This window comes from Drosophila virilis, chromosome 2, assembly GCF_030788295.1.
Source record: "Drosophila virilis strain 15010-1051.87 chromosome 2, Dvir_AGI_RSII-ME, whole genome shotgun sequence".
Classification (NCBI taxonomy): domain Eukaryota; kingdom Metazoa; phylum Arthropoda; class Insecta; order Diptera; family Drosophilidae; genus Drosophila; species Drosophila virilis.
The window spans coordinates 5,405,660-5,431,386 of record NC_091544.1 but is presented as its reverse complement, the minus strand read 5'-3'; the positions used below and the strand labels follow the sequence as shown (position 1 = coordinate 5,431,386).

The window sequence follows — 25,727 nt, the reverse complement described above, 5'->3', positions numbered from 1 at the left end:
TACTCTAGGGTAAGACAAGAGAAACAACGAATCGACCGCTCGACTTGTTAAATTGAACAAGCGCGATAGCGGAAGTGGTTAGATATTGAATTCAACACTGAGTCTGTGTATGAGCAGGTGATTGGCTTTCTTCATCCGTGATTCTGGAATATCCATATTCCGTACTGTCTTGCTTTGACTTTTCAAATAACGTTGCCAATTATACTTTGACTTTGGCATACATTTGCACAGCTGTTTTCAATTAGTACCATTGTCGTTATCTATTGAAAACCGGAGCAAGGCACAAACAAAACTTCAATGTTTCTGCCAAGCATTAAACATTAGGGCAACACAACTGACGGCTGTCGCACGAGCCAGCAAATTCTGTGCTGCACTTGTAATTAATATTAACATGAGACTGTTAATCTGGTTGTGTTCGCTGTGCTTCGTTGGCAATAATGTCGGTGGCATGTTCTTGGAGCTGCCAGGCAACACAGCAGCAACATCAGCTGATGATGGTACTATCGACGACTTCCTAGGCGGAGCGATAAGTGGGCTAAACCGATACCTTGGCGGCAAGGCAGACGCTACCAGACTGAAGCCTGTCAGCCAGCGTAAAGGCAGCACTAGCCCCGAGACATCAACAGCCACAATAAGGCCATCATCGTCGGGATTTTTAGATGAAATGGAAACGTCTCTCGAACATGCAACAGACACGCTCGACGGTCTCTGGCAGCAATTCAGGCAGGTAATGCAAGAAGCGCAATCAATGGTGGCATTAAATTATGAGCTCTTCGTGCATTTCAGGGACTACTGAACCTGGTGGACAGCTTTAGCGTCGCCGATAATGATGGCAGCATAGACATTGATCAAGGCAGTACAACGCCAGCGAGTAGCGTACAGCAGCTAGGAACAACAACACCAACAGTTGTGCCAACAACAAAAATCCCAACAGCAATAACAACTTTGGGGCCAGCGACTGTATTGGAAATAACTAGCAGCACACCGCTTCCATGATGACTTCTTGAACAATTTCTGGATTCAACTTCTTGACTTCAACACGCAACAAAAGATCAGCTATCATTAAAATGTTGAACAAAGAAACCTACTCGAAGTAATACAAAGTCTACATCGATTGTGGCAACGCAGCTGTTTCAAATATTTACACAGCTGTTGGCCAAAAATATTTCACATCGCTGCAATCATACTAAGTAAAAGCAATCAATCCATCATTCGCGAAAGGCATGTTGAGGTGTTGCTTTAATCTTGTTATCTCTGCTCTGTTATCGCTAACAATGCACGTGTCTCTGGTGCAGGTAGCGTAGAATAACTGCCTAGAAGGCCAATACTAATTAACAACATCACAGACAGCTCCGTTAGAAATAGCTTTCATGGGTATAGATCGCGTCGATCAGATTGGTTATGCTGCTGGCACTGTAAGCTGGGCTTATCCACAAGCTGACAAACGGGAACTTGTTCCGGAGCTGAAACTGCCGCTACTGCAGGATCGGTTCGAACAAGATGGTAAGATAATTTTATTTTTTGTTTTTTTTTTTTAAAATCTACTTATTTACATTTATCAGCAGATGTTCATATATGGCAAATGCATTTGATGCAACTCAACCTGCTGAAGATTTTGGTTATATTGGATGTGACGATTTTTATATTTGTATGCTACGCAACGTGCATACATTAAAGAAATTATAATTTTCTACACTTCGGTTTTTAATAAAACCTGTAAGACAAAAACTTAAGTGAAAATTGTCAAATTTTAGTATCTAATTATGATAGAAACTATTAATACAAGTATTTGTTATATAAGAATCACAAGATCTTACCTGTCTTCAAAGCCGTAGATGCATTCGACCTCGACTGTACCTTCCCGGTTTCAATATTCAGCTTATATATATATATATATATATCTTAGAGTTGTAAAAGAAATATACACCTGAACTGATTTTGAGTTGCTGTGTAAGACCTGGCGCCGTTCACCTTTATATGCCACAGCTTTGTCTACTCTCGAATAAGTAAAAGATGCTCCTGCTCCTCGTCGTGGCAGTGGTCCCTGTATGCAACTAATATTGCTGTGTTATGTGAATTTATCATAAAGTGTATATTAAGCAGCGCATTGTTTTTTGACGCATTTGACACCAGACCGGCTCAGGAACACTCCCTATTGATAGAGACAAATAAAGTGTCATTGGATAAAGATGAGGTATGTCTTAATTCATCGTGTCGTGTTCGAATGTTTTCAGAATAAATTCAACTATCCTGTCGGTACTATGCGGTAAGTAACGGTATAAAGACTAGCAACATGTCTAAAACTAATCTTTCAAACAATTTAGAAATCGGTAAAGGATACTATTTGGGCACAAAAATCAAAACACTTCTGTTTCTGTATAGGCTTATGTATCATAGTGATTCCGTTGGAGATTTCCTTAAGAGCATGGATCGCTTTAAACGGAAGCGATGGAAAGAGTGTGGACAGCGAGCGGGTTACCTTGTCAGCATGCTCAGTGCTTGGAGTATTAAAAGGCGTGAATCTTTCTTCCAGTTGTTTCCCGAACAAGTTTGTCGTCTTACAATCTACTTTATGCCAATACCATTGACATCTTGAATGGGAGGAAACTTGCGTAGCTGTCGCTTTCTATTACGGGTAAGGTACAAGAGACTGAATTCCGCCTTGTTGCGAGGCTCTTTTTAAGACTGTTTGTAGCTTAAGCACTCACTCAATGAAATTGGCATTATCGGCATATGGATGCAATAATTATCATAAGCTGGGAACAAGAGCGGCCTATACGCCGCATCAAGCGATAGTTGCATTAAAAAGTTTTGCAACTTTGCGTTTATATTTGTTGCAGCTTCGCATAATAATTGCACAGCTATTCAATAATTATGAGGCACTTGAAAGGCCCGTGGAAACCTGAACACTTAACACTGAACACTATGGCTAACACCCTCGAACCCAAAATGCGATGGCCATAACATCATTAAATATTGGCAGCTGCTTATTGGGCAAACAATGCTTGCCAATTGTGTTCGGCTGGTCTGCAGCAGCAGTTGTACGTACTGTTTGTTTGTTTGTTGGCACTTTTCCATAGTTGGCTTCATAAATATTAACAGCTATTAAAACACTGAACTGGAGCATCCATGCAAAAGCAGCCTGAAAATTAATTTTAAAGTTTTAAACCGACCGGCGCGCAGTTTACGCGCAATTTAGCAGACGATGTGAAAACATAACCAGGTCGGGCTCAAACGGCTGGTTAAACCAAAATTTACATGCACTTGTGTGCACATGCGTGCATGTTCGTGTGTGTGTGTGTGTGTGTGTGTGTGTGTGTGTGTGTCTGTGTGAGTGAGTGCCTAAGAGCATGCAATAGCATTGTGCAGCCTCAATCTAATGGCTCATTTAATTAAAAACGGAAATTGAGCAAGTGACCAAGCACGAGCCGTAGCCAAGTGGTCGGCATAAACTTTTTACCAAGTTCTAGGAAATATTAAAAACGGAAAACACTTTGGGACAACTAATTTTCTGGCGCTGTCCTCTTCGTTTTGTGCTGCTCTTCAGCTTTTGAATCTCTTATGCCCTTACCGAAAGTATAATGATTTTGTCACAAATCGCGCATTTTCAAACTACATCGGCATACTATATCAATATAGTCTCATCTCTGAGGGTGTATCTAAGCTGATTTACTAAGAACAGATACTAAGCAACTAAATGGTATATTGTATATTGTGATTATATATCTGGAATGCCAAATTTTTTTACAGATATTTTAGCTCAGCAGCTAGAAGTCTGTTAGTGTGTTACATTTTCGGCGATTCTTAAATCTAAGTCGCATTTCGTTTTTCTTGTTGGCAGCTTTTGTGGGTTCAAGACTTGGCTGGCTGTCCACTTCACAGAAAGGGCGGCGCAGCACGTCGAGCTGAGTGCCAAGAAAGGAAGCGAGCGTGGCGCAATTAGCAAGTTTATTGCATGAAATTATGAACCGCTTAATAAAAACGCGCTAAAAAGAATATTTGGCTATGCATGGCTGAGAGCGAGTGTGTGCGTATATTAAAAAAAAAAGTGGGCGGCGCACTTTGAGCCAAGCGAGTTAATTAAAAGGTTCACATATTTGAAAAGTTCGCCTCGCCCAACAAGCGCAACGCAGTTTAATCATGTAAGTGCTGGCAAATTGTCGGCTAAAATTCGAGCCAGATAAATATTGCGCATACGCCTAGAATACGCGTTAAAAGGATGCTGCTGGTTGGCTTTTGTTGTCCCTACTCCTACTGATGATGCCGAGTTTTATGCTAATGGCTTTCGTTTAAAGCCAAAAGTAATTTATTGTTGTCAGTGGGCACCATCAAAAATGTTGCTGCACATTCATTATGCCCAAATGTATGCGCCACCGTGTGTGCAGTTGTATGTGTGAGCGAATTTGTGTTTGTGTTTGTGTATGTGCATTAAAATTTTAGCCGAACATAAAGCCACCTCCCAGCGTCGCCGGCAAGCTAAAAACTTGCATAGAAATTAAGTTAGCCAAGGGGAAAATGCTTGAAAATATAATAAAATGTTATGCCGCATGTCTCGCAGCTATTTGTTGTACAAACTCTTATTATACCCTTCACACATGCAAATTTTTAAACAAGGCTAAAGTTAAGCTGTCTAAATTTATATTTAAATCAGATGCAGATATTACGAACTCTGTCAGGTACAAATATACTTAAGCATACAGCTTGAATTAATAATGTTGCACATTGTTCCAGTATTGATTTGCTTTGGGCACCCTCTTAGTTATCGATTGTATAATAATAGAAACACACCGGTTATGGATAGCTTTTGGCACGTTCTGACAACAATCAAATTCAATTGTAATCTGCTCGTTCATTTTACGGAAACGCAATTACTAATAAATATGGTATGCAAATACTTTTTTTTTGTATATTTAGATTAATATTAAATTTAACATTTTTTAAATATTTTCAGTCACCACTGAAACACGTCGACTTAATAATTTCTAGAGTCAAGTTTATTACATATTTAAAAAAAAAACCTTATTTAATTAATTGCATAACTTTCTCATATGAGCAGAGAATTTTTCAGAACTATGTGAACCCATATATAGTTTTGTTATTAAAAAACTTAAGACAAGCGAAAACTATTGATGGCGAAAATATGAAACTATTCCGAGTTTATTTTGTGGTAAGGCTTCTTTCTTCTAGCAGAGAAGTTGTTACACTAAACAGAAAAACCAAGATTGCATGCGTTGCATGTATACGAAATGTATATTTGTTCGTTGGCTTAGGAACAAAACTTAAATATTTTAGCAGGCGTTTCTTGCTACCCACGCGACACGTCTTTGACGTTTTGGCCTGCTCGTTTTCGGGCCGTTTGTCGTTGCGAAGCGCCCGGAAGTATGCAAAAGATAAAACGAGCGCGAACTTTGCAACATGTTTACGGTAAAAACGTGATTTTCGGCCCAAAAACTGGGCCCGGCTGGTGCTGACCAAATGTGGCCAAGGCCAAACCCTTCACCAACCACAAATAAGATAAGTTGAGGAAAGGCACGCCACAGCATCAGTCGACAGACCACAACCCACCCACAAAGCTCAACATCCTCGACGAGGCCAAAGTTATAAAAATTAAACATTTGTAGCTTTGTCACGTTTGTGTTGACACTTTCTTATCACAGCCAGGCGAAATGAGTTTCCGGCTTCGGATATGATTCCAGCTGCCACCTAGCACTCGACCCGGCCTAAATATGTGAATGTGCGTGATAGTATTGACTGCGACTGTGACTGTGCTATAGAGCGCCAGCTTACCTGAGCCCGGCTTAAATAGAAATGCGCGTGTGTTCGAAAAGGGTCTGCTGCCACGTACAATTATACACATATGCTCCGTGTTTTTATTAAGGTTTAAATTCGTGAGTGTGATGACATGATGTCAATGTCGTAAATTAACTTATTGTCGAATTCCAGAATTCTCTTAGCACTGTAAATGCACTAAACATTAATTTTAACAATCAATTTTGTTAAACATTCAATCAAAGAATATAATTTGATAATTTTGCCAAGAAATTAAATTTCTTATCGATTTCCGTTTAAGGAACATTCTTTTCGTAAAAATACAAATTTACTGGCTGTCAATTGCAGCAGCAAATTAAATGTAGCAACCCGCATTAGTATTAGAAATTATCCTGCCTTAGATTGTAAGCTTTGACAAAAAATGTAACTTGTGAATATGCATGACCATCTTGTTTACAGGCTTCTTAGTCAGGCTTAGTTTACATCAGCATCTTGTTCTCCCAACTAACTATGTGCATCTGCCTTACAAATTTGACCAAATATTGGATCATTCCGCTCGGGCCGAGCATGTCTCTAGCTCCGGGCTAGCTAGCTACCTGAGCTCTTAATTTGTTGCCATTGCTTGGGCTCTGTAATTTTATTTGCATATTTAATAATTATGAAAATGTTGTTCGCAAAGCTGAGCTATGTTCTGGGGCGAATTTATGGCATGCCATTCGGGTTTAACTTTGAAGTGTATACGAGTAAGTGTATAAAAAGTACAAGTTGTGAGAAACTTTGTTGCCATGCAACTTTAATGAGTCGTCGCACGAGACCACAAAACTTGACAGCCAAAGGCTTCAAATTGAAAAAGTTTAATGAGCATGCGTATTTGATTAATATATATACAAACGCACGCACACACGCACGAGAACACACAATAAACGTTCCTCTTGTCGTGTTTTACCTGGTGCACCGAATATGGCTGCCTTTGTGAACGAATGCAGAGTTGACAACGAAACACGTCACGATTTATTGAGAGACTGCGTTTGACAACATCTTCGCAATTGGTTTCATATTTCCAGCTATGACGCAAATCATCGCATATACGAAAAATTCGCATTTCATTTTGCTTTTGCCTTTGACCGTCACTAGATTTTTTCATAGCCCGCTGCTACGGGGCAATTTTAAAGTAACGAAGAAGCTGCCAGCCCTGAAGCTCTGCCATTGCAATTCAATTAAACGCAGAGCTGCATGAAATACACTTTGCTCTACGAGAGAAAAATTTGCCAGAACTCAAAGCCAAAAGGTGTGGTTACCTGCGGAGACCAGAAAAAGCAAGTGAAGGCACATGTGTGAAAACTTCTTCATTCCAATACCCAGCTATGAAAACAGTAAAGGGTTAATATATTGAGCTTTTTTTTTATTCCGACTCCTTAAAATATATATGCTTAAACATTATCAACAGCCGAGTCAGTTTCAACAAATCACTGTGTCATTATCTCAAGATATTATTTTCTCAAGATATCTCAGCATTTTCGAGCTTTACAAATCTCTAGGCATATCTGCAAGCCCGTTAGTCACACATAGTCCACCAGGTATTTTTTTTTTTTGGAATGCCGAAAATTGATCCAGTTTAATTGATTCTTTCTTTTTTAGAAAATTTTACAAAGGTAATTTTTTTTGATTGTATCTAAATATCAATATAAAAACTAATAATTAAATGTGTTCCAATGAAGCATCGGCCAAGGGTATTCTATAGTCGGACAATATGCTTCTTCTTTTTCGAGCTGTCATTGCTGCTGTGAATGGGAAATCCATAAAATGCATCACAATGCTTCAAAGGCACAAAGTTTTTGGTATAGGTGTCAAGACGTTTACTATTTTGAAGCTCTGTGACGCTTTCAGGCTAAATTTATAAAAATCCGGAATAGTCTATGCTCGCACACACAGTTTTATTTGTTTCAATGGCAATCAAAGTTTCAAGTTTTTGCAAGGCAAATGGCAAAAAAGTTGAATTGGCTTGAGCAGGAAATTAAGTTGATGGTTTCTTTGCTCGATTTTGAGTGCAGCTCTTTCCTTTGTGTGTGTGCAACCCACTTGAGTGCTTGTTTCCAGTATTCGAATAATCATCCTGGCAGCCACCGTGACATACTTTGAAGATATTTATTTTTTACTCGCAGCTCTTTAGTTTGGAGGAAACTTCAACATCATATTAAAATGTTCTCGGTGTAAATAATAGATGACTCCTGCATGCAGGATGCATGCCTTAATTGTAAAAGCTGCTGAATATATAAAGGTTGTTTGCAAACTTGTGCCAATAAAACTCATTACGCACCCACTGACTAGTTGTAATACTTAGTTATTTCAAATGGGAGGATATTCACTTTACGATATTTCAGTTTAATACAGCCGGATGATGACTAAAAACAATGGGGATATGTAGAAAATGGATAGTTAAAAAAAGCCCATGACACCAACTTTTTTTTAAATCGGAATAGATTAACTGAACTCTGAATAGAAAAAAGGCAGTTGATATGAAATATTCATTGGGTTATGTTTGGTTAAAAAGAGATCTACAGGGTATTTACTCTTCGACACCAAGTATATACCTGTTATAACTTCTTTATTATTAAATTTCTTTTCACAAGCATTTTTTTAAATTTTGCCAAAAGTTATATTATATTGCAGCGAAGCTACAAATGTTAAAGATAAGAGGACGAAAGTGCAGCTCTCAACTCATAAAAATGCGCTCATTTGAAAAAGAAATTAATGCAAGGGAACAGCACTTAACTTAACAACAGATGAAATATATTCAACACAAAACGAATTTTAATCTACAATAAAAGTTAATTTAGTGATTTTCTCTATTTTTGATTTCAAAACAATTGATTGCGCATACGCCCCGAAAACCTAACAAATGGGAAACGCACACACAGTCTAAATAACCCAGGCACAGTTGGCTTAGTATATTTACCAGTTTAGCAATTTGCATTTCCCATAACATGTTGTTAAGCTTTGAACTTTTGTAAATTACACGAGTCCTGCCAGCGGATGCTGTTATGCTATTTACGGTGCACCGAAGTTGCATATGTGTGCGCCTGCGTATGTGTGTTTGTGTGCGTATCTTAAAGTTTCTGTGCTAATGTGACCTCATCTGTGTTCCTGGAAGTGTAGTTGAAAACCTGAGCTGAGCCCAGTCTGCGACCATATCCTTTCGAGTAACACAGTTTTGTCACTGTTAAATTGAATTTGTTATCAAATTAGTTGCATCAAATTGCCATTAGGCAGCAAATAGATTATGGGTCTATATACTTCCATATTATTATTACAGCAGCTGAATAACTGAGCGTGAACTATATGTACCCTACAATTATTACTTCAAAGAGACGTTTCTGCAGCTGCCATTTGTAAGTATTTGCAGCTTGCAGTTATATATTTATGTAAATTTTCTTCTAAATCTGATAAAGAGATTTCAAATGCAGTTACTTATTTATATGAATAAGCCTCTACATCTGCTTAAGATACTTTTCTATGTAAATAATACAAGTTCCTTGTGCAGTTACAAAAGGGTTTTCCTTGATGCAATTAGTAGAAGTTGAAAAAGTTTCACGCAGATAATATTATGGCTATATTTTATTTTATGTTGGTTTATGATAACAAAAACAACAACAAAAGGTTTGTGTTAACCCACTAACAGCTCCAAGGAAATCATCATGCTGTAACAGCTGTTGTTGCTTGTATTTGTATTTGTATGCGAGTGTATTAGGTATACTTGTCTGGGGTGGAGGGGGTTTCAGAAAGTGCGCCTGGCGAGCCAAGTACATTGCAACGTATTAGGTTATTTATGTTCCATATATTAATACGAAGGACCATAGTTGTGGGCGCTTCAAAACACACATTTCTGAGTAAATGTCTTTATATAAATAAATATCTGTACACATATTGTGCGGTGCGGTATTGGCTAGCATGCTAATAATGTTTGTGATTCAATCAAATGGAAAACAATATTGAAAAATATCACTTGTTTTGCCAGCAGGGGCAATCGTTGGCTTTGGCCCGTTCTGGTTTATGCCAACCAATGGCAATTGACAATGCTCGGCTCTCGACAGGTAGAGAACGCATGGCTTTCGGCTTGAACAAAAACAGACAGACTTATGACAATGTTATGTCAGCATTTTATTTGTGGAACATAGCTTCCAACCCATTTATTTGCTGCTGTTCGGTTTTGTTAGAACCATATGCAGTTAATGGAACGAGAAGTACGGATTTGGTCTTGACCAGATTTCTTTATTACAAATTGATTTATTATTTTAAAAAAATTGGTCGCCCAAGATTTCAAAGCAGTGCCTTGCATTTGTTTTTGACAATCGCACTGATGTGTACGCAACCAATATATATTTGTAAAATAAATTTATGAAAGTGATTTTTATAAATATTCAGACTGGCTGTGAAATGCATCAACAGTTTTCTTTTACAAAATGCAATGCTGTTGGTAGAAAATATTTAATTAGTTTCAATTTAATGAATCTAACATAAATGTGTGCATATCCGCAAATTTCAATCTGTAGTGTTTATTCTTCTGTTGAATATTCGAAAATCGATAATTGCAAATAATCCGTTTGCATAAACAATCGAGTGTTAGTAAATATGCATATGTTACATTGTCTATGAATGCAAGCGAACACGCTTGTTTAGGTACAATATCAATGCATAGAATAGTGTAAGACACTTAGTCCCAAATTGAAAGGGTCATGGGAAATGGCGGGGCAAAATGGCTGTTGCCATCTTGAGGCACACTTGCCAGCGTAAAAGCCATGTAAATTAGTTCAATCATTTCTAAAGGGTGAAGCCCAAAAAGCTTTTAGATGCAAGATATTGGAATTAAAGTATAGTTTCCTATTACTCAAGTGTTGTACAGCGGATCCTCCAAAAGCCAATATAAACACATGCTTGCACATACATACATATACGTTACCTTGACTGGCGAATACATTCGCACAATTTTCCCAAATGAGTTTCGTTTAGCTTATGAAGCGGTTTTATTTCAAATACCTTTTTCAATTCCTCACTTCTCGGTAAGTTGGTTGTATTGAGGTCAGTTAGACTTCAATCAACCCTAAACCGAACTCTTAACTTAATATCATAAAAGCAAAAGCAAAAATATGAAATACTCTTTCAGAAGAACGTGCAACGGGCGCTTTTCATTGCATTTTCGCCACAATGTTGCTTAAATTGATACATCCAACACACTCGAAGGGCGCTTAGAAAACATACATACATACAGATTGAAATTATTACAAGAATCTTTTTGTGGCATTTCAACTGACTGGCCAAAAACATTTTCAAATGCAGAGGTGAATGGTGTTGCCAAAAATTAGCAGTTCAAACATTAATTAGAGCTGAAAAGCTCGGCATTGAAGTGTGGTGAAAGAGTCAGAACCTGATTAGTTTCTAGCTCTGCTCAACAAATTTAAAACATTTAAAGCACAAATGCCGAACTGGAGCAGCGACTACGTAAGTAGGCAACAGTTTTTCCACTGCCCAAGTTCTTGGAAATTGCTTTCAAAGTGTTTGGCAGCGGGTGTCGCCTGGATTCGTGCCAAATTCTCTATTTAGCGGCGCTAATGCTAATGGCCTCTGGCTCCGTCTAGCAGAAAGGCGTGCGTAAATACGAGTATATATAATTTGGTGCATCCCATGGAGCTTGACTGCACTCTAATGGGTGTGGACATGCTGCGGAAAGTTTGAAGGCACTAAAAATACAATTAACAAGACTCTAGTATTTATAGCATGTTGTAGAGCTTTAAGTCCTCTTCTTCGATTGCTCAAGATGCATTTCGTCTATGTATATATGTGCGCTATGAATGGCTTTTCAACCATTTCAACTTGAATTTTTATAAACCCTTGTCTAATTATTTGCTAAATGTGTTGTATTTGCATAGGAAACAAGGCTGCAAGCCGGTTTTGAACCAAACTTCGGTTTTGATATAAAAAGTTTAAATATTTAGCAATTTTTCGTCGGGGTCAGCTAGTCCCAACTACTTCTTATTATAAATTATCTATCCAATTTTAAACTTGGAAATAAAAATCAAGCATATAGTTTTCGAAATACAAAAATAAAAACACACCCATAATCTGTATCGAGCTGCTGCCAAAGGCTCCATATACTGCCATTGCCGGGCGACTCAGTCATACCCGCTAGTATCTAAAAACATATTCTTTTTGTCTATGAAAGAAATGGAGTCGAGTCATTTGCACTAGTTAGTAGAAACGATTGGCATGTTGCAGCAACATGTTGCGTGTGTGAAGCGTGCATGCGAATGTGAATGCCGCGGCCATGCGGCTTTGCTTGCTGTGCACACCATTAACTGGCAAATAATTAAGTACGTGCAATGGGTAGGCATTTTTAAGGACATTTCAGCTGAACATTGGCAAATATTTAGACGGCAATTAAAAGTGACTGTCGCTTTTGCTGTCGTTGTTATAGAATCTGGTGCGGTCTGGCCCGGGCTTGTCAGACACGCATTACAGTTGGGCAGGTGGGTTTGCCAGCTAAGTGAATCTGTTTAGCCTGCAGCATAACATTTTGCCAAATTGAAAGTCAGTCAATTGCAGAACTTGTTTGGGCAATGGACTCATCAGTTGGCCAATATTGTCGCATTAAAAACTGTCCTCACAGCGTTTCATGTGGCAGCAACAAGAGGTTGGCCAAATGTGCGTTGTAAACTTTCGTAAATGTGAAAAAAGGTCCACAAATAAACAAATCAGGTGCCTCCCGGACTTTGGGCTCTGCTCGACCATTTTACTTATAATTTATGATATAAACCGGAAGGGTAGCTAAGCCGGCGGCAGCCCGGCACAGCTAAGACATCTCCGGCCGTAAAGCACAAAACTGAAATATTGCCCAACATTTTTATTATTTGCACACATTCCTACTGCTGGCAGTCGACCAAAGTAGCTGTAGTTGTTTGTTGACTGCTGTGTATTGAGAGTTGGCTGTTTGGTTGGGTGCGTTAGAAGCGTTGGGAGCGCAGGCAGCAAAAGGCGCATAAATAAAATCCTGGAAATGCTGACTGAGTTTCTGGCTCTGCTGTGGACATATAAACAAGAGCAGTCAAGAACAAGTACAACAACAACTACAAGAACTACGAAAGTGGGTTTCATATGCCTCTTATTGGGCATAAATCTATAAACATGCCAAGACAATTGTTCTCCTTACACACCAAATGAAAATAAGAGCGGGCTCAACTCCCATCTGACCCAATTCCTTATGCTATTCATTAGACTTTGTTCACAATATATCCAAAACCATACAAAACCACACAAATTTCACTGAATCCGCATAAATTCGACGCATCCATAACTGTGCTGAAAGAACAGCCTTTATTCTACTTGAAATCGCAAATATGCCGGGAATTCCCTTAGCACTTAATGATGCTATTTTATCTGCAATGTGATTTCTTTATAAAAAGGCTTTTTATATGAATTATATTTTATTCTTTAAACATTGTGCATTAGTTAACTTGGCAAGATTCATATTTAATAAATAGATGAGTAAAACAGAATTTAACATTCTGAGTATAAACCACAAAGATTATTTCGGAAGTCTCGAAGATGTTTGGTCAATTCGAGAACTTCATTCACAACAATAAATAGTTCACAAGATCCATAAGATCCCTCTCACTTGTCAGTTACATAAGACCGCCAATTCTCGAGCAGCTCCGATGGAAACAGAGAATCAAAGGTATTGTTGTTGCTGTTGCTGCTATTGTTTGCCGCAAATTAGTTCAGTTAGCTAGGGACAGTCGAGCTGGCTCGCGCCACACGCCACTCACCATTGAAAAGCCATCTCAATGTTATCTAGCATTTATCGTTCATTCAGTGTGTGCGCACACATCAACTGCGCTTAATACGTGGGGCAAGTGGAGGGCATGCGGAGGGCACGGATAGTGGGTTATTTGTCATTAATATGCAAACAGTTAACTACAACATGTGCATGCTTTGTGTGCATGCCTGTGTGTGTGTGTGGGTGTGCGTGTGTGTGTCTGTGTCTGTGTCTATATTGAGTGTGCAACATGGCAAGTTGATTCAGCTCTCGCTGGTTTCAATCAATGCCGGAAGCGGAAGTTAATTGTGCGCATGTTTCATGCAGTCAACGGCTGTTTAAGCATTTTGCCTAATGGCAACAACAATTAAGGACGAGAATGAGAGAGAAAAACAGTTGCCATATTTTTATACACATTTTGCATAGGGCCAAAAGCTTAGATATTGATATTGTGTATTGTTCGCATGCCTGTCAAAATATTATATCCGTGTCAGAGATTATTTCAAAAGTATTTTTGGCCATGCTTCAATTTTGGTTCCATCGAATTTTTAATGCCTAATTTGCAGATCAAGCCAATTCCTCCGTCCTATAATATTGATTGGTACCCAAATTGTATGGAACAGAGCATTGCGCAGTCTAGCAATACCAACTGCAACGCTTTTATTTGCAATGCAGGGCAAACTGGTAGCCATCCTTTTAAATGTAAATACCAAAATTCAATAAACTGCTAAAGTCGCAGCCACATTCAGCATATACGCACAAACGAGAGCAGGCGGACGGGCGGGCAGGCAGGCAAAAAATGTAATTTGTCGCTAACCAAGTGTGTACTAACCTCATTTTACTAAAAGCATTAAAAATAAAATGTAATCACATGCTTCATAAAAGTAATAACTACACACACACACACATGCACAGATAGAGATAGATAGAGAAGGAGCAAGACGCAAGATTCCTGCACTTCTGAGCGTGCCTGACTACGTGTCGCTATAAAAGTGCTTGTGAATGTGCGAGTGTGTGAGTGTGCGATTCAGTATGTGTGTGCTTGCGTGTGTGTGACTAACTGTTAAAGCCTTGACGTCGCGACGTCAGCCATCGCTGTCACTGCCAACAGCCATAGCCCATAGTCCATAGACGCCATTGTCTATGTCAAAGCACGCACAGCGCTGCCCCATTCACAGCGAGAGAGATAGAGAGATGAGAGACAGAGGGGGCCATTGCATTAGTGTGCGTGCGCGTCTGATTTTTACGAGACGATTATGGCTTGCTTTTTATTATTTGCCATTGAGCTAAAGTGTTGTGACATGGAAATGGTCCTGGAAATCGGCTACGAATGTAAGCACCTCGACCTGCCTGGCTTGTGCAACTGTTGCGTGGCTTTAATACTTGTGTATTAATTACGGATCCTCAAAATGTTGTAGTTTGCAACTACAACTGCAACTGCAGCTCGTTATTGGCCAATGCCCAGTCCCAATTATAATAAACTGACTTTTTTCAGACACTTGAAGACAGTTCGCTGTCAGTGGCATCGATGCTGCAAGTCTGCGCACGAATGTTGACAAATGCAGTGTCAACGAAATGAAATATTAAGGCCAGTAATCCAAGTTTTTTGCTCGAAAAATTGGCTTATTAGAAAAGTGTCAGAATTTCAGATTCAGATTCATTCAGCATTTCGAGCAACCAAGTGGCCAAGAGTCTTTTCTTGTTCCATAGACAGGCAAAGTATCCATAATTGGCGCAGACCAACCCATAAAACACAATTGAAAAGTTGATAACTAAGTGAAAACTTTAAGGATAATTAAACTACGAATTTAGTGAAAACTATTTGTGGTTAATGAACTACCCACGAGCTTTATAATTTGCCGCATTGGCCACAGCTCGTTGCAACATCAACAATTAGCCAAAGCCGGCCCAAGTGAGCTCGTGCGGCTTAAAGCCGGCTCTCATTGTTGTGGCTGCGGGGTGGGCAGGCCAGAACATACTCTATGATGGCCAGCCATGCGTGACAATCGGACGCTAAAAATGCCAAGCTTTGCTAAAGTTTATAATGGAATTTGTTAACATGAATAATTAGGTACACGAGACTCTGTCCAGCTGATGGTGGGCCCGACCTCGTTGTTACACATGCATATGTTCGTATTCCAACTATGCACGAGCTGGCATTAAATTTTTCGAAATTGGCTAATTAACTTGATTGACTTTCATTTAATAAGCGTTTGGCGAATGGGTTTCAGCCAACAAGGCTGTGCCTATCGATGACCAGCTAGCAGCAAACCAAATCCCCTATAGCTGATTCCAATACCTTCTATTGAAATACCACCTTCATTAATTATGTCTCTCGGCCGGCTTTCAAGTAATTTATTAGCGATTTTCTTAGAAAATGCGGAGTAACCATCGGCAAGGAATGCGCAATTTAATGAAATTTGGCTTATGGGAGCTGCGCATCAGTTACGAAATTCTCAACGGCTTCCGCAGGGCTTTTGCTTATCATAGTCAAGCGAAATTGTATGCAAATGATTATATAGCTAACCATGCCAAAAATAAACTGCAACAAAAACGTAAATACCATAAACTTTCTAAAATGGTTTAGGTATTTCAATTCTCTCACCTTTCCCAGTGTCTCATTATTGATAACCATCAAGCCACCCGCACTAAATTCAAATCTCTCCTGACCCAGTTGCCCGGAGATGCGGTATAAATCAGCATTTAGCTGCGCATTTTGACGATCTGTGGTCAATCCATGGAATATGGATCGAAGCTGACGCTGCAGCAGTGCGCATCGGGTACAGATGAAGCTGGCAACAAAGAGGCCCATAAGCTTGCATATTTCCTCAGTTGCGCAGTCTGCAAACAAATGTGAATCAAGTTCAGGAAATCAACAGATGAACAGCAAATGCTACCCACAGTATGTAGTGGAAATATTTATATGGTTGTGCCTATTGACAAGTATCCAATAGGGCAGCACGGAGGTATCCACAAAGTACTTTAGCATCACAATCACCAGGCTCAGCTCAAAGTTTCGTTCGATGGAGCGCACTGTGTTCCACAGCAGTCCGTGCAGATGTTGGACCATGGCCAAACGCTCCAGCGATAAACGCCGTAAAGACCACACTTCAAAGCGTGTCTTATCCAGCTCTAAGATCAGCCTGAAACTGACCTCACGCAGCTCCATATAGAAGACCAATATCAGTACCGCATACAACGTAAAATTGCTGAGCCGCATCAGCAGCACCGCCTCCGAGTAAATTGCGTAGAAAAGCAACAGCGCCGTATCCGTGACCACGTGATTGTATATGGTCAGCAGAAAAAGGGTCAGACAGCAGATTAGCAATAGAGAGTAGATGATATTGCAATAGCGACACAAGCGGACCAGGTTTACCTTATGCCCGAACTGGACTCGTAGAATGTACCGCATTCGTTCCAGCTGCTGTTCAATCTCGTCGCTGCGATTTCTCCAGATCAATTCCATTGCGACTATCCAGTGTGCGATGGTTAATGTCACAAAGTTCAATAAGTCGACGACACGCGAAAATTTATCATTTCGATCGTAAACAACTCCGTAGTTGAAGAAAAATCGCCAACGCAAGACAAAGGCCAAATAAATTAACAACCCAATTGAGTAGAGCAGCTTTAGCTGCACATGAGGGCGTGGCGGCAGCAGCAATATGCATTGCATTAAGCGGCTCATGCAGCGCAGAGAAGCTTCGTGTAATTTACCAGGTGCATGCCACATGACTGAAGTAGCTCGCTTCTATTCAGGTACATAGAATCACAATCAATGGCTAATTGGCTAATTGAAAAGACAAGCGCTTTTATCGCTACACGGACAATTACCTTCGATGCGGCGCTGCACTCTAGAGTATCCTTTACTTAGTCGGTGACTCACTTGTTCGATAAAACCAATATTTACTTTTTATAATTTTCTAAATAAAAAAGTGTTCATACCGCTCCAAAAACGTACCGTTCAAATTTAATTAACAAATTATATAGATGTTTATATCGATACAAGTAGATGCCCTTGTGAAGTCGGTTGTATGGAAGTCTACATGTTATCCAGTTTGGAGTCTAAAAAAACTCTTCAACCTGTTTCATGTAAGCCAAGCTGAGCACCAATTATGCGTTTCTTAAAGATATTCCAGAGATGTTCTCTTCTAATTTATTTGTGTTTATTTATTCATTATTTAATTGTTTTTGCATTTCGAATAAAAACAGGGCAATCGGATGGTAAACAAAAGAACGTTTATACATCTGTTTTATTTTAGCAAATTTGCGAGTGGAATATCCCAAAATCTCATCTTTGTATATTTCCACATCAAATGTGACTATATCACTGACTGTATTTCTTAAAATACCTATGACAAGTGTTTCGCATTTTTCGAAAATTTCACCGTTTATGTCAGAAATGAGGTTCACGAATTATATGGACTATAATTCCAGTTTACAATTGCATTCCGTTTAGTGGAAATCTGTTATTCGATATTTCCCAAGGGCCTACTTACTTTTGATGTTCTATCAAGTTATAAATAAAAAGCAACATTTTAAAATTAAATTTTAATATTTGTCAATAGTTGTAGTCAGATTGTGTGATTTTGTTTAAGTAGAATCAAAGCAGCGGTCACTTCACTTTCTCCCTCCAAGACCTTTAGGTTGTATGTAATACGAAACTGTACGCAAATAAAAATATAGCTCACCACGCCGAACAGGAACTGAAAAAGACGTAACTTTTATAACTACCAAATACCTAAAATTACATGTGTAGATGTGTAGATTACCTTGCCTAACATTTCATTGTTGATCTTTACCAAACCGCCAACTCTTAGCTGACAGGTTTCTTGTCCAAGTTGAGCCGAAATTCTAAGCAAGGCGGTATTTAGCTGCTCATTGCGACGATCCACTGATATACCATGAAAAAGAGATCGAAACTTGCGCTGCAGATGATCGCAACGCGTACAAATCCAACAGGGAATACAGATCTCTAAAAGTTTTCCGCTTTCCTCAGTTGTACACCCTAGAACAGAAATATGTAAATATGAGAGCTGACGGGACATATTAGATATGTATTTACCTACAGATCTGCATTGGAAAATTGTCTACATATATTCGGTTCAGATACGCCCAGTATGGAAGTACTGAAATATCTATAAAATATTTCAGCAGCACCATGACGAGACTTCGTTCAAAGTTGCGCTCGATGTCGCGTTGAGTCTTCCAGAGCAGTAGATGCAACTGTTGTAAAGTGGCGATGCGTTTGAGGGGCACACGGCGTTGAGACCAAATCTTAAAATGTATACTCTCTAGCTCCGAAATAACACTCGTGGCAGCATCAATCAACTCCTGGTAGATGGCCAAGACGAGTGCCGAATGCAATGTAAATTCGCTGCATCGCAGTATGAGCACGACTTCCGAGTAGAAGTTACCGATAAGCAGGAGCGAGGTGCTCGTAGCTAAATTGTTGTAAATTGTCATGCCGAAGATCACCGATACACGCAAAAATAAAAAGCTTAAAATAAGATTGCTGTTAAACCGAACTCGTTGGAGATTGACTTTGCGACCAATTGCCTCGCTAAGGACGTTTTGCATTTGTAGAAACTGCTTCTCAATTTGATCGCTGCGGTTCCTCCAGAGCAACTCCGTAGATACAATACAATGGCAAACAATTAATGCCACAAAGTCTATTAAATCGATGATGCGCGACAAATGATCATGCAGTCGATCGTAGCTCACTTTGTAATTAAACGCAAATCGCCAGCGAAATATAAGAGCGAGATATACGAACGCAATTCCATTGTAAAGCAACTTCAGATGGAGATGTTGGCGTGGTGGCACAATTAATGCTAAGCGCATTAGGAACTGCATTAAGCGCAGCGCAGAGTCGTGTAGCTTAATTGACACATAACCCATGACTGAGGGGTCATTGCAAAGTGTCTGCACTTTGACTGAGGGATTAAAAATCAATAACTAATTGGCTTATTAAAATGATATGATTATTGTATGGACTTTAAATGAGCCAACGTAACTTATCACAAGTTCGTTTTAATTAATAACTTTGCTGCTTATATACTCCAATCCTCATCAAATTGCAAAGTTATCGCCTTAAAATTGACGTTTTTTTTAATAATTTAATATGTGTATATTTTCCATATCTTGGTATACTATACGAAAAGTTACTTGCCAAATTTTGTGTATTTCATTTTATACTTTAAACAACATGAACACCCATCCCTATGCGTATTTTGAATAGTTGAACTCAGTTGAAGTAACGAGCCCCGTGGCGTGTTCTTCTTCAATATGGTCTATAAAAGTTAACTGAAACTGAATGCAAATAATAAAGTAGCTAAGCATGCCAAACAAGAACTGAAAAATATAGAATTGAATATATATTATGTACAACGCGATTGCGAAGCACTCTTACTTTGCCCAGCATTTCATTGTTAATTATCAAAAAGCCGCCAACACTAAACTGTGCCGTTTCCTGTCCAAGCTGCACAGATATTCTCAACAAAGCGTTATTCAGGTGCTTATTATGGCGATTCGCTGTTAAACCATGAAAGAGCGATCGAAATTGGCGCTGCAGACTTCCGCAGCGTGTACAGATCCAACAGGGTATCCCAATCTCCAACAGCTTGCCAAGCTCCTCAGTTAGACCATCTGCAAATGATAACTTGATCTTCGAGTGAAATGAAGCTGGAAATATTACCTACATAGCTGAATTACACCAGACACTCGCTTTTGAATTATATTGACAAACATCCAGTATAGTGTAACTGCAGTGTCCACAAAGTTTTTCATAATAACAACAATGAGGCTTCGCAAAAAGTTCTGCTCAATATCGCGTTGGGTTTTCCATAGCAGTAGATGTGTTTGTTGCAGACCAGCAAAGCATTCCGAAAAAAAACTATAATCGGAACATAGATCCAGACGAAGTCTTTCCATGCCCAAAAGGATTTCGTTGGCCGCTTCATTAAGCTCTTGGAAGAAGGCCAAAACAAGCACAGTATGCAAACTAAACTCTCCACAGCGCAGTGTAAACAGAGTCTCCGAATAGAGATTACAGAGAAGAAAGAAATTTTTCGTAGTTATCAAGTTGTATATTGTAACTGTTGCCAGCACCGCAATTCGAATAAAATTAAATCTATAGATGACATTGCAGTAGCCTTCTATTCTAACGAGATTCACTTTGCGTCCCAATCGGATACGCAGTATGTCATGGATTTCTTGGAACTGCTGCTCAATCTTCTTGCTTTGATTGCTCCAGAGCAGCTCCATGGCGACTACACAGTGTCCGATAAGTAATTCCAAAATGCCAGCCAGGTAAAAGATTCCCGACTTATTATCAAGAAAAACAATATTATGACTGAGCAATCGAAAGATAAACCCGATATAGACCAGCAACGCTATATTGTAAAGTAGCTTCATATACAAATGAGAACGTGGTGGAAGAATTAACAGGCAGTGCATCGAGCCACGCATACGCCGCAACGATGCGACGTCTAATTCGCCCGACAAATGCCACATGACTGAGGCGGTCCACGGTGACAAATACCCGGCACATGTTATATATACAATTAATTAACTTTTTATATAGAGTTTAAAAAATTAATATATATCTGTTTCTTTTTATACCCTGAACCCATTAAAAATGGGTATAAGGGTATATTGTATTTGTGCAAAATCCAAATGTATGTAACAGGCAGAAGGAAGCATCTACGACCCCATAAAGTATATATATTCTTGATCAGCATCAATAGCCGAGTCGATCTAGCCATGTCCGTCTGTCTCTACGTCCGTCCGTCCGACCGTCCGTCCGTCCTTATGTATGAACGCAAGGATATCAGAACATATAAATGCTATAGACTTGACATTTTAGATGTAGGTGCTCCTAGTGCCACCGCAGATCGTGTTTGTTTCCGAGCAATCGATAACTTACTCCGTTTCCAAGCAATTGATAAAAATCGATATCGAATCCTGTTTATTTGGGCAATTTGGGTTTTCAAAATCGAGATCTCGGGTAATAGCTCCGCGTGGAGATATGATGTTTCAAAACGACATAACTCCGCGGAGATATGACGTTCCAAAACGACATAACTCCGCGGAGCTATGACCTTCCAAATCATCACGTTTTTTTTCAAAATCGAGGTCGGTGCGAATATCGAATCTTTTTCGATGGTTTTTTTTTAATATCTCGGATAATAGCTCCGCGCGGAGATATGATGTTCCAAAACGACATAACTCCGCGGATATATGAAGTTCAAAACGACATAACTCCGAGGAAATATGACGTTCCAAAACGATATAGCTCCGCGGAGATATGACGTTCCAAAACGACATAACTCCGCGGAGATATGACCTTCCAAATAATCACGTTTTTTTTCAAAATCGAGGTCGGTGTGAATATCGAATCTTTCTCGATGGTTTTTCTTAATATCTCGGGTAAATAATGTCTGATTTTAAAATGTTATCCCTTTTTGAATGCGTACGGATCCCTTTCATCAATTGGCATTCAAATAAATTAATCATCGACCTCTATCGCTTGGCATCAAAAAAAGGAAATTCAAAATGTTAACCCAAATCGACAAAATGGCAAGGGGTTACATCACGTTTTTTTTCAAAATCGAGGTCGGTGCGAATATCGAAACTTTTTCGATGATTACTTTTTAATATCTCGGATAAAAGCTCCGCCCGGAGATATGATGTTTCAAAACGACATAACTCTGCGGAGATATGACGTTCCAAAACGACATAACTCCGCGGAGCTATGACCTTCGAAATCATCACGTTTTTTTTCAAAATCGAGGTCGGTGCGAATATCGAATCTTTTTCGATGGTTTTTTTTTAATATCTCGGATAATAGCTCCGCGCGGAGATATGATGTTCCAAAACGACATAACTCCGCGGAGATATGACGTTCCAAAACGACATAACTCGGCGGAGATATGACGTTCCAAAACGACATAGCTCCGCGGAACATCATATCTCCACGGAGTTTTGTTGTTTTGGCAGGTCATATAACTCCGCGGAGTTATGTCGTTTGGGAACGTCATATCTCCAAGGAGTTATGTCGTTTTGGAACGTCATATCTCCGCGGAGTTATGTCGTTTTGGAACGTCGTATCTCCGCGGGGCTATGCCGTTTTGGAAGGTCATATCTCCGCGGAGTTATGTCGTTTTGGAACGTCATATCTCCGCGGAGTTATGTCGTTTTGGAAGGTCACATATCTCCGCGGAGTTATGTCGTTTTGGAACGTCATATCACCGCGGAGTTATGTCGTTTTGGAAGGTCATATAACTCCGCGGAGTAATGTCGTTTTGCAACGTCATATCTCCAAGGAGTTATGTCGTTTTGGAACGTCATATCTCCGCGGAGCTTTGTCGTTTTCGAAGGTCATATCTCCGCGGAGTTATGTCGTTTTGGAACGTCATATCTCCGCGGAATTATGTCGTTTTGGTAGGTCATAACTCCGCGGAGTTATGTCGTTTTGGAACGTCATATCTCCAAGGAGTTATGTCGTTTTGGAACGTCATATCTCCAAGGAAGTATGTCGTTTTGGAACGTCATATCTCCGCGCGGAGCTATTATCCGAGATATTAAAAAAAAACCATCGAAAAAGATTCGATATTCGCACCGACCTCGATTTTGAAAAAAAACGTGATGATTTGGAAGGTCATAGCTCCGCGGAGTTATGTCGTTTTGGAACGTCATATCTCCGCATAGTTATGTCGTTTTGAAACATCATATCTCCGCGGAGCTATATCGTTTTGGAACGTCATATCTCCGTGGAGCTATGTCGTTTTGGAAGGTCATATCTCCGCGGAGTTATGTCGTTTTGGAACGTCAAATCTCCGCGAAGCTATGTCGCCTAGGAACATCATATCTCCGCGGAGTTATGTCGTTTTGGAACATTATATCTTCGCACGGAGCTATTACCCGAAATATTAAAAAGAAATCATCGAAAAAGTTTCGATTTTCGCACCGACCTCGATTTTGAAAAAAACAACGTGATGATTTGGAAGGTCATATCACCGCGGAGTTATGTCGTTTTGGAACGTCGTATCTCGGCGAAGCTATGTCGCTTAGGAACTTCATATCTCCGCGGAGCTATTTCGTTTTGGAACGTCATATCTCCGTGGAGTTATGTCGTTTTGGAACGTCATACCTCCACGGAGCTATGCCATTTGGAAGGTCATATCCCCGCGGAGTTATGTCGTTTAGGAAGGTCATATCTACGCGGAGTTATGTCGTTTTGGAACGTCATATCTCCAAGTAGTTATGTCGTTTTGGAACGTCATATCTCCAAGTAGTTATGTCGTTTAGGAACGTCATATCTCCGCGGAGTTATGTCGTTTTGGAACGTCGTATCTCCGCGGGGCTATGCCGTTTTGGAAGGTCATATCTCCGCGGAGTTATGCCGTTTTGGAACTTCATATCTCCGCGGAGTTATGTCGTTTTGGAAGGTCATATAACTCCGCGGAGTTATGTCGTTTTGGAACGTCATATCTCCAAGGAGTTATGTCGTTTTGGAACGTCATATCTCCAAGGAGTTATGTCGTTTTGGAACGTCATATCTCCAAGGAGTTATGTCGTTTTGGAACGTCATATCTCCAAAGAGTTATGTCGTTTTGGAACGTCATGTCTCCAAGGAGTTATGTCGCTTTGGAACGTCATATCTCCGCGGAGCCTTGTCGTTTTCGAAGGTCATATCTCCGCGGAGTTATGTCGTTTTGGAACGTCATATCTCCGCGGAATTATGTCGTTTTGGAAGGTCATAACTCCGCGGAGTTATGTCGTTTTGGAACGTCATATCTCCGCGGAGCTATGTCGTTTTGGAACGTCATATCTCCAAGGAGTTATGTCGTTTTGGAACGTCAATTCTCCAAGGAGTTATGCTATGCCGTTTTGGAAGGTCATATCTCCGCGGAGCTATGTCGTTTTGGAACGTTATATCTCCAAGGAGTTATGTCGTTTTGGAAGGTCACATATCTCCGCGGAGTTATGTCGTTTTGGAACGTCATATCACCGCGGAGTTATGTCGTTTTGGAAGGTCATATAACTCCGCGGAGTTATGTCGTTTTGCAACGTCATATCTCCAAGGAGTTATGTCGTTTTGGAACGTCATATCTCCGCGGAGCTTTGTCGTTTTCGAAGGTCATATCTCCGCGGAGTTATGTCGTTTTGGAAGGTCATAACTCCGCGGAGTTATGTCGTTTTGGAACGTCATATCTCCAAGGAGTTATGTCGTTTTGGAACGTCATATCTCCAAGGAGTTATGTCGTTTTGGAACGTCATATCTCCGCGCGGAGCTATTATCCGAGATATTAAAAAAAAACCATCGAAAAAGATTCGGTATTCGCACCGACCTCGATTTTGAAAAAAAACGTGATGATTTGGAATGTCATAGCTCCGCGGAGTTATGTCGTTTTGGAACGTCATATCTCCGCGGAGTTATGTCGTTTTGAAACATCATATCTCCGCGGAGCTATGTCGTTTTGGAACGTCATATCTCCGCAGAGTTATGTCGTTTTGGAACGTCAAATCTCCGCGAAGCTATGTCGTTTAGGAACATCATATCTCCGCGGAGTTATGTCGTTTTGGAACATTATATCTTCGCACGGAGCTATTACCCGAAATATTAAAAAGAAATCATCGAAAAAGTTTCGATTTTCGCACCGACCTCGATTTTGAAAAAAACAACGTGATGATTTGGAAGGTCATATCTCCGCGGAGTTATGTCGTTTTGGAACGTCATATCTCCGCGGAATTATGTCGTTTTGGAAGGTCATAACTCCGCGGAGTTATGTCGTTTTGGAACGTCATATCTCCGCGGAGCTATGTCGTTTTGGAACGTCATATCTCCAAGGAGTTATGTCGTTTTGGAACGTCAATTCTCCAAGGAGTTATGTCGTTTTGGAACGTCATATCTCCAAGGAGTTATGTCGTTTTGGAACGTCATATCTCCAAAGAGTTATGTCGTTTTGGAACGTCATGTCTCCAAGGAGTTATGTCGTTTTGGAACGTCATATCTCCGCGGAGCTATGTCGTTTTCGAAGGTCATATCTCCGCGGAGCTATGTCATTTTGGAAGGTCATATCTCCGCGGAGTTATGTCGTTTTGGAACGTCATATCTCCGCGCGGAGCTATTACCCGAGATATTAAAAAA

General features: G+C 39.9%; 4 protein-coding genes across 5 annotated transcripts; 1 reads left to right on the top strand and 3 right to left on the bottom strand.

Moving 5' to 3' along the window:
• The first annotated feature begins 284 nt into the window (after positions 1-284).
• On the top strand, positions 285-1,925 carry LOC6629793 (uncharacterized). 2 transcript variants are annotated; one of them, XM_032439153.2, is made up of 4 exons: positions 285-727; positions 787-1,295; positions 1,347-1,503; positions 1,563-1,925. In XM_032439153.2, the coding sequence occupies exons 1-2, from the start codon at positions 392-394 to the stop codon at positions 994-996; spliced, it is 546 nt and encodes a 181-aa protein (XP_032295044.1). In that variant the 5' UTR covers positions 285-391; the 3' UTR covers positions 997-1,295; positions 1,347-1,503; positions 1,563-1,925. The 2 variants fall into 2 exon arrangements, with proteins under 2 accessions (XP_032295044.1, XP_032295045.1); XM_032439154.2 differs by having other exon boundaries at positions 1,566-1,921.
• A 13,578-nt stretch (positions 1,926-15,503) lies between these two features.
• LOC6629794 (putative gustatory receptor 98a) lies at positions 15,504-17,042 on the bottom strand. Its single transcript, XM_032439083.1, has 3 exons — positions 16,478-17,042; positions 16,182-16,417; positions 15,504-15,608 (listed from the first exon to the last, which is right to left on the bottom strand). Exons 1-3 carry the CDS (start codon positions 17,040-17,042, stop codon positions 15,504-15,506), a joined length of 906 nt encoding a protein of 301 aa, XP_032294974.1.
• A 1,105-nt stretch (positions 17,043-18,147) lies between these two features.
• LOC6629663 (putative gustatory receptor 98a) lies at positions 18,148-19,039 on the bottom strand. Its single transcript, XM_002054721.1, has 3 exons — positions 18,643-19,039; positions 18,346-18,581; positions 18,148-18,279 (listed from the first exon to the last, which is right to left on the bottom strand). Exons 1-3 carry the CDS (start codon positions 19,037-19,039, stop codon positions 18,148-18,150), a joined length of 765 nt encoding a protein of 254 aa, XP_002054757.1.
• Positions 19,040-19,795: 756 nt separating this feature from the next.
• LOC6629664 (putative gustatory receptor 98a) lies at positions 19,796-23,791 on the bottom strand. Its single transcript, XM_002054722.3, has 4 exons — positions 23,727-23,791; positions 20,275-20,927; positions 19,986-20,221; positions 19,796-19,927 (listed from the first exon to the last, which is right to left on the bottom strand). The coding sequence occupies exons 1-4, from the start codon at positions 23,789-23,791 to the stop codon at positions 19,796-19,798; spliced, it is 1,086 nt and encodes a 361-aa protein (XP_002054758.3).
• Between the last annotated feature and the right edge of the window lie 1,936 nt (positions 23,792-25,727).